This window comes from Panthera tigris, chromosome B4, assembly GCF_018350195.1.
Source record: "Panthera tigris isolate Pti1 chromosome B4, P.tigris_Pti1_mat1.1, whole genome shotgun sequence".
NCBI classification, from domain to species: domain Eukaryota; kingdom Metazoa; phylum Chordata; class Mammalia; order Carnivora; family Felidae; genus Panthera; species Panthera tigris.
The window spans coordinates 98,122,520-98,132,060 of record NC_056666.1 but is presented as its reverse complement, the minus strand read 5'-3'; the positions used below and the strand labels follow the sequence as shown (position 1 = coordinate 98,132,060).

At 38.3% G+C, this 9,541-nt stretch overlaps 1 protein-coding gene across 6 annotated transcripts in view; it reads left to right on the top strand.

Moving 5' to 3' along the window:
- The first annotated feature begins 633 nt into the window (after positions 1 to 633).
- CAPS2 (calcyphosine 2) overlaps positions 634 to 9,541 on the top strand; it is a 54,901-nt gene continuing 45,993 nt past the window's right edge. For 5 of the 6 annotated variants that reach the window (XM_042992768.1, XM_042992769.1, XM_042992767.1 and 2 more), the window contains exons 1-3: positions 634 to 1,034; positions 1,305 to 1,399; positions 4,307 to 4,413. In XM_042992768.1, coding sequence (XP_042848702.1) covers positions 4,336 to 4,413 — 78 coding nt within the window. In that variant the 5' untranslated portion in view covers positions 634 to 1,034; positions 1,305 to 1,399; positions 4,307 to 4,335. The remainder of the gene's footprint in view (positions 1,035 to 1,304; positions 1,400 to 4,306; positions 4,414 to 9,541) is intronic. The other variant, XM_007088758.3, reaches the window with a different exon arrangement.

Below are 9,541 nucleotides of genomic sequence, written 5' to 3'. Positions count from 1 at the left end.
CTCTCTATATCCAAATATCTATGTACCTGTATGTATGTATCTCTCTATAATACTATATTGCGTCTTGTCTTTTTAAATAATTGCAAGTTCTGGGACGCCTGCGAGGCTCAGTCCTTAAGCGCCGACTTTGGCTCAGGTCATGATCTCTCTCGGTTCGTGAGTTCCAACCCCATGTCAGGCTCTGTGCTTGCAAGCTCAGAGCCTGGAGCCTACTTCAGATTCAGTGTCTTCCTCTCTCTCTGCCCCTCCCCTGCTCATGCTCTGTCGCTGTCTCTCTCAAATAAACATTTAAAAAACATTTTTAAATAAAAAAATAAATAATTGCAAGTTCCTTGACAGCGGGCATTATAACATAATTTTTCCCCCTCATAATATCTCTCTAGGATCTAAACTCCTGGCAGAGGCTGTATAAAATTTGTTAAAGAGAACTCACTTAAAAGAATTATATACAACACCCGTGGTGGATCCCGGCTGGGCTTTGGTCCCGTCTCTGCGCCTGAGAAGCCCATATATAAGTGAATCCTCTTCCACTTCCCCGCCGGGATTTAGAGGCACCCTGGAACTAGTCCCCGGATGAGACTCGGAGGCCCCCCGCAGGATTTCAGCAGCTCGCTTCGGCAAGTACCTCCGCGGGGTCGCTTGCTTCGCTGGCCGGGTTGGCCGAGGAAGTACCCCACTCAGTATAGGGCAAGAGGTGGCGTGGAAGGAGCAAGGGATTTGGGCCGATCATCTTTTCCTTGTATTTGAGAAAGGGTCTGGAGGCCCAGCAAGGGGACGCCAGTTGCTAGGCAACCTGCAGACGCGGGCCTGGGCTTGGCGGAGTCTACTGGGGGCTGTGCCTTTCCAGCTTGTCTCAGCTGTCTCAAGGGAGTTCTCGATGGAATCGCCCCATTGATACATACCTTTGCCATCCTTCCCACTCAGGACCTGCTCTTTACCTAGCTTGTTGGGTCAATTCAGGTTGGCTGTCGTTGGCTGGTGTCACACCCCAGTCCTTGAATCTCCGATAGGAAGAGGGCGGAGCATTAGTTCAGGTACTTGGCGTTAATGCATAATCTTAACCTTTGTGTGTGTGTTGTGGGGGGGGGGGGAGGGGTGTACCGACAATTACTGTTTGAATTTAAGAATGACGCCAGGTTCATTCAGATACTTGGGTCTCTTATCACCTGGGCTCCAAGATAAACTTGGTCCTCACTTGCATGGAGATTAAATACTAAATCTTTTCATCTTTTTCTTCTCTCCTTGATTATGGGATGGATTTGACCAATTTATTCTTCGCCTTCCATTATGTTCTGATTTGGTAGAAGCAAATTATAGTCACTAATATCACTAACCAAGAGGGAAATGGTGATAATTGCAATTGGAAATAATTATCCTTGAGAAATGAGAAGAGTGGGAGGTGAGTTCTGTTCTTTTTGGTAGCACTAAAGATAATGTGGTAAGACTTGGATCTGTTTGTTAACAACATTCATGACGTGCCAGCTATAATATCTCTTGACTTGGGGCAGTCCGGATGGAGACAGAGCCATTCAGAAGTACTTTTCCCTGCTTCCCGCCACCTCTCCTCCCCAACATACCCCAACTGAGTATTCCCGTCCGACATGGACAGACTTTGGTGTGCATTCCAAAGATCGGCTCACAGGCCATTTATTTGAAATTCTTTTGCCACCAGGTTTAGGTTTCTGGTGTTCTTGAGTCTCTAGCTAATTCTCCTCTCTTTCTTCTCACCTGTACCACCAGCAAGGGGGTAGTGTTAGAAAGAGATCTGAAGCTGGTATAAATTCATGCTCAGTAATAACTGGCAAATAACTTGGCAAAGTAAAATCCCCCTTTTTTGGGTCACTGATTCCTCAGTTTGGAAATCAGAAGATTGAGTTATTTCATCTCTGCAGGCCTGTCCAAATCTTAAGATTCTTTGACAGAGGTGTCAGGAGCCTGACTGTTCCAATTCTGTAGATCCTGGAGTGTTCCCTGTATGATGGCACTGCCCTTTCCTACTCCTGTGATATCTGAATGAACCGTTTGTATGCTGCCAAGGTCTGAAATAACGCACATGTGAACTGACTGAATTCACCTATTCGGCAAATAGTTATTAAGTTCCTACTGTTTTCTAGGCTTTCTGCTAAGTGCTGAGATACAAGGTGAGCAAAACCATAGTCCTTGCCTTTGTGAGGATTACAGTATAGCGTGAAAAATAATTACCATTTGTGCTTTGAACACCATATCTATTGTTTGAAGAACAGTATATGTAGCATGTGATCATGTCATTTATGTGCCGAGAAGGGAAACTAAGAATATGTTTAAAGTGTGAACAGGTATTTGACTATACATTAATTTATTGACTAAATTAATATTTATTATGTATCTGCTATATTAAGGACATGAAATCCAGCTTCATGGTCTTGACAGTTTATTAGAGACACGAAAAGAGTTAATTACAGTCAAAACTAATGAGTGTTAAGCCTAGGGAAATACAGGGAGTAGGAAGTCCTGGAAAGAAGATTTAAATTTTGTTGTTTTTGTTATTTGCAAATGAATTATGGCGATGTAACGTGACCTGTAGTGATTTGAAATGGCTGTAATGGTTTCTCAGGTATAGGTAATTGTGTGGTTGGTGTGTGAAGAAAATCACTTAGCTGATTGCTCAGCTTCTCTGTTTTAACTTGGATTTGTTGGTTGCCAATCATCATGGCAAATACAACACCTTTTGTGATGTGGTTAAAAGCAAACAACAGCCTTCTTTCCCCCCACCAAAGCAATAACAACTTTAAGAAAGTTGCTTACTCGTGAAAGATAGCTCAGGAAAAAAAAAGCCAAATTATTATCAAATCCAATATTGTGATCTTTTCCGAATATGTCTGCTGTTGGTTAATAAGTCTTCCTGATTTTACTCTTAACAGTAGAAATCTAGCCTTAGGTCATGGGATCCTAGGGGAGGGGACTATGGAAATGGGGTAAAAGGAACCATATAGCTAAATTAGTGAAGAACTGGGATATCTCAGTAAGAGGATTTCATTGCACTAAAACTACATTTTAATAATAATAATGATGGCTACCACGAATTGAATATGTTCCATATACATAGGAAGATGAGAAATGTGGTAACATTAAACGCATTTTACAAATTAGACATATTGGCTCGGAAAGGTTAAATTCTTACCCAAGCTTACATTATGGGAAAGTATGAAAAAAATGAGGATTTTAATATCAGTCTATATAACTCTATGCTGGCACTATGCCATGCCATCTTTCCTTAAAAATTAAATTACTATTAAAATAAATCCCAGTCTAATAATAGAAAAAGAAAGTATGAATTGTTAAACAACATATCCTCAGTATGATTAAGGTTGAAGTGTGAAATAAAATATTCAAAATTTGGGTGACTGAGGATTTTGGTTTTGTACAACTTTGCAAGTTGAGGATTTTCAATATTTTCTTACATGCGTTTTACCTGTCACCTCATAATTACTAATTGGACCATCCGCTCTGTTTTATTCTTTGTATTGAAGAATACTGTTTGCATAACAAGATTTTTCATTAGCTTACTCTGGCAAAGTCAGAACTCCTAAAGGTTTAGGAAAAGAGTAAAGAAAATAAATTTATACCACTTTGTGGTAGAGAAGTACAAGCATTGGTTTTCTATCACTACCGTGAAAAATTCCCACAAACTTAGTGGTTTGAAACAACATAAATTAACTTATTATTTATTATTTATTTTATAGTTCTGGAGATCAGAAGTGCAAAATGAGTCCTACAGGGCTAACATTAAGATGTCAGCAGGGCTGGCTCCTCCTGGAGGCTCCAGGGGAAAATTCGTTCCTTGCCTCTTCTGACTTGTGGAGACTGCTCATGACCTCTCCCTCCACTTTCAAAGCCAGCTATATAGCATCTTCATTCCTCTCTGACCTGTGCTGTCTTTCTTACATCTTCTGTTTCATACTCTGATTATTCTGCTCCCTCTTATAAGGACCCTGATGATTACATTGGGCCCTGCAGATAATCCAGGATAATTTTCACACCTCTAAATCCTTTTACATAATCACATCTGAAAAGTCCTCCTTGTTGTATAGGGTAAACATATTCACAGGGCCCACTGATTAGGGCATGGACATCTTTGGGGGAACACTATTCGGACTAGCATTTGCCCCACATAATGTAATCACCCACAAAAAGTTGATTTGAGTGAAAGAAGTAAGAATGATTAACCACATGACTTCTTTCCATGTAGTAGTAGTATGCAATTTGCATGGCTTGTTTAAAATTAGAGTAAGAATGACCGTTTTGTATGTTTTTACCCTTTTCAAAGTATACTGCAGGATAAATACGTGAACTTGAATGGATTTAGAGGTTAAAGGAGTTGCTTCTTCTCCTACGAGTCAAACTCAGCCATTTTCTGGAAGAAAGCTGCTGCAAGTATGTGTGCTATATAGTTTTCCTCTTGTGGGATGATTCATTAAATAATTGCCCGATTATTCATTAAATGATTTGTTAAATTCATTAAAGGATTTATTAAATCATTGGCCATTTTCTTCATGTTTTTTAATGACTACTTATACTTACAAACATTTAGGATCCATATTTTCTAGATTTGAAGAAGTGAGTGGCCAGGATTGAAGATAATCAATTAAAAACTTGGTCATTGCTTGAATTAGTTTTATTTGTAAAAATCAAGCTTATTATTATGGTTTTCATATTATTATCTTAAAAATTATCTGTGTGTATCTGTAGAAAATGTAAGAAATAAGAATAGTAGAAAGAAGAAGAGAGTATCAGTATACATTTTGTGTTAGGTAAGAAGAGAATCTGGGCTTCTATTAAGACCTTTATTCTTTGTAAACCTTCATAATATCACCCTTGTGTATATAAATCATTAATTAAGCACAAATTTACAGCTACTTTTCCCTTGTTTCCATCACAGAATTGGGTAAATATAAATTTTAGTTTAGAAATACATACAAGTGATGTATATTTATATTTCTTTATTCTTATTATTCTAAATATTGAATGCCTACTGCTTGTCCAGACACCATGATAAATGTTTCATTAACTTAAATCACTTAATTCTTACAACACACCTTTGAGGTAGGTATTATTATTAACCTACTTTTAGAAGTGGAAGGACTGTGGGTCCTCGAGATTAAGTGACTTGCCAAGATTTTGAACTCCAGTTCTGACTTCAAGATCTGTGCTTTTTACTCAGATATCATTACAAACACCAACAGCTGGGAAATATGTGTAGGAGATAAGAATACAAAAACTTGTTCAGCCCCACTGATAATCAGGGGAATGAAAATTAGCATCATGATATACTTTTATGCCTCTATTAAATTAGAGGAAAAATGTAATATTGAAATACTCAGACTTAGAATCGGTGCATTCTTAACTGGTACCATGAGGGAAAGTGGGTGGGGAGATGGCTTAAACAGGTGATGGGGATTGAGGAGAGCACTTTTGATGAGCACATAGTGATGTATAAAAAAAACCTGACCAAAACATCAATGATAATTCACAGTATTAACTGATTATCATTTATATTAATTGATTTCAATTTACATTGTAATAGTGACATTAGAAAAATTAGTGTATAGAGTTTTGAAAATACAAAAGTTTCTTTATTAATATTGACTCATGCTGCTGTCTTTAAATCTGCTTTGTTAACTTTTTGGCTTTTGAAATAATTAGAAAAGCAGGATATTACATAGAAATCATCACCTTGGGGTGCCTGGGTGGCTCAGTCGGTTAAGCGGCCGACTTCGGCTCAGGTCATGATCTCGTGGTCTGTGAGTTCGAGCCCCACGTCAGGCTCTGTGCTGACAGCTCAGAGCCTGGAGCCTGTTTCAGATTCTGTGTCTCCCTCTCTCTGCCCCTCCCCCGTTCATGCTCTGTCTCTCTCTGTCTCAAAAATAAATAAACGTTAAAAAAAAAAATCCCTGGAATCTATTCTATGGAAATAATCTGAAATATAAAAAAACTCAGATGAAAACAAAGGTATTTTTTAAAAGTGTGTGTTTTTTTAATAATGAAAAAATACTGGAAAAGTATGTAGCAATTGAGAAATACTAGATGAACATGACTTTAAGGAGTAACATGGAAGTTGCTTAAAATAAAAGGGGAAAAAGACAGTATGCAAGTCATTACAAATTTGTCTAAATCTATAGAGTTCACACTAAGAGTGAGCTCTAATGTAATGGATTTTGAGTGATAATGATTTGTGAATGTTGGTTTATCAATTGTAACAAATGTACCTCTCTGGTGAGGGATATTAATAATGGGGAAGGCTATGCATATGTGTGGTCAGTAGGGTCTTTTGGTGTTATGAGCACCCTGTTTCAATTTCAACACCTTCAACTAGCAATGCTCTGACGCAGTTGGGTGACCTACAATTCAACTCAGTTTTGACACTATCAACCCAGAGATAGCATCAGGTTCCACAGGTTAAGGGTTCAGTTTTAAAGACTGCACACCTTCTCCAACTTCAAACAAGCCCAGGTTGTTACCTGTGCTTCTGGCTACAGGCTGGAGTTGATACTCAGATACTGGTACTTCTGACCGACAAGCTATGTAAGTCAGAGGTTCCTACAGCTTCCTCCTTGAGTTTGATTAATTTGCTAGAGTGGCTCACAGAACTCAGAGAAACATTTTATTTACTAGATTACCAGTTTATTATAAAAATATATAACTCAGGAATAGCCAGAGAGAAGAGATGGGTATGGCAAGGTATGGGAGAAGGGGCAGGAAGCTTCCATGTCCTCTCTAGGCATGCCACTCTCTCAACCTCCACGTGTTCACCAACCCAGAAGCTCTCTGAATGCAGTCTTTTTGGGATTTTATGGAGGTTTCATTACATAGGCAAGGTTGATTAAATCATTGGCCGTTGGTGATTAATTAAACTTCTAGCCCTCTTCTCCACTCCCTGGAGGTCAGGAGGTGAGAGTGAAAGTCCAACCCTCCAATCACAGGGTAGGCTTTATTGGCAACCAGCCATCAAGTTTAGGAGCTTTCCAAAAGCAACCTCATTAACATAACAAAATACATTTATTTCTCTTAACTTTGAGAAAACTCCAAAGATTTTGGGAGCTGTAGCCCAGGAACTGGACAAGACCAAATGTATATGAGAAATCTGTTTTGGTCATATGAATGTCCAAATGTATATTTCTTACAAATCATAATATCACAGGGGATATACAGGAAATATCTGTATCTTCCACTCAATTTTGCTATGAACCTAAAACTCCTAAAAAATAAAGTCTATTTTAAAAAAAAGGGCAGGATATAGCCAGCTAGGGGTCCCTGGGTGGCTCAGTCAGTTGAGCCTCCAACTTGATTTTGGCTCAGGTCATGATCTTCTGGTTTGTGGCTTCAGGCCCTGTGTCAGGCTGTGCATTGACAGTGCTAAGCCTACTTGAGATTCTTTCTCTCCCTCTCTTTCTCAAAATAAATAAATAAACTTAGAAAAAAGTAAATAAAGGGCCAGCTAGTAATTTTGGCTTTATTGGCTGTTGTCTCTGTTGCAATCACTTAACTCTGCTGATGTAATGAAACAATTCATAAATAAATCAATGTGGTTGTGGTTCAATAAAAGTTTATTTATAAAACAGAGCTGGACCATAGTTTGCCAACTCCTGGCCCAGGGATTTATAAGCTATAATTTACCTTCATTTCTGGATTGGCTAGCAAAATTTTGTTGGAATTAGACAAGAAAGGTAACTGCCATTGTAAAATAGGCCTATGACTTTAAAAGACTGTCTTTAAGTCAAAACACTTTCTGGGGTCTATTAAAACACCTTCTCGGGGGGAGGGAGGGAGGAGGGACGGTGGGGAGGCACCTGTGTGCCCCAGTTGGTTAAGTGCCCAAGTCTTAATTTCGGCTCAGGTCATACTCTCAGGTTTCTGAGATCCAACCCTGCATTGGGCTCTGTGCTGACAGTGCAGAGCCTGCTTGGGATTCTCTTTCTCCTCTCTCTGTCCCTCCCCTGCTATTGTGCACTCTTCCTCTTTCTCAAAATAAGTAAATAAACATTAAAAAAAAATAAAAGGCTTTCTGGGGGATAATGATGGTGATAATTATGACAACTACAGTTATATTCTGTTTAGATTTTCTTCCTAAGTTTAGATGATATCACGATGTTTTCCAAGTACAATTAAGACAATCTTTGATATGCGATAGAGGTGTGCTGCTACTTTAAGCTATGATGTATGTGTTACAGACAATTGACCTTTAACTCGTTTGAACTGCATGGGTACATTTATATGCAGATTTTTTTCAATAAATACAATGTGTTTTCTATTCTGTATGATTTTCTTAATAACATTTTCTGTAGCTAACTTTATTGTAAGAATGTAGCGTATAGTACATATAAGATAAAATATGTGTCAATTGACTTTATATTCCTAGTCAACAGTAGGCTAGTAGTAGTTAACTTTTTGAGGAGTCAAAAGTTATACATGCATTTTTGACTGTATGGGGGGAGGTGGTTAGTACCTTTAACCCCAGCATTGCTCAAGGGTCAACTATTTTATATATATATATATATTTTTTTTCTAATTAACTGATTATTTTGTGATTTTATATTTCTGCATTTTAACTTTTTATTAATATAGTATTTAAAACAATGCCGTATTAATAAAGTTTATACTGAATTGAATTTGTGTTCTCTTTGATCAATTAGAGTGATGAAGCTCAGTCTTACATGTAATTTCTTCTTTTTTTTTTAATTTATTTATTTTGAGAGAGAGAGAAAGAGTGTGAGGGAGGGGCAGAGAGAGACAGGGATGGAGAAAATCCCAAGCAGGCTCCGTGCTGTCAGTGCAGAACATGATGCGAGGCTCAAACCTGTGAACTGTGAGATCATGACCTGAGCCAAAATCAAAAGCTGGATGCTTAACAGACTGAGCCACCCAGGCGCCCCTTGAATGTAATTTCTATACTTCTTGTCAGTATCACAAAAATGACCAGTTAGATAACATTTAAGAAGTAAGCTAGAAGTGTTGATGAATTGTTTGCTGCACTTATTAACTTGAATTTCTCTATGACTCATATGTATTTCTTATTCCATGGTGGCTGAGCTCACCACCATGAGCTCACCACTCAGTTTATCATGAGTAAATTTCATGTCTTTGCACAATTTTTTGGAAATAAAATTGAACATCTACAAATGTATACATGTATGTATTTGTCTCTTCTTTGCTTAAATCCTGCAGTTTTCACATTACCTTTAGGACAAGGTCCAAGTGCTTTGACTTGTATTATGGAACAGTTCTGGCCACCATCTCCTTGCTCTGGATTTCAGCCCTGTCTAGCTGCTAACTCTTGCCTGTGGGCTAGTGCAGGATGAGTTGTTTCCTGACTAAAGCAATATTCTCCCTTCTGCCTTTATCTGGCTAACTGCTACTTATCCTTCAGAGTTCCATTTCAAGGTTCCTTTTTTTTGTTTTTGAAAAAACGTCCTCAGTTTCCTAGACTTGTTGGGTACACATGCTATATGTAGTTGCTCTGTCATAGCACGTGTTTTTCCGCATTATTGTTTGTTTGAATGAATGT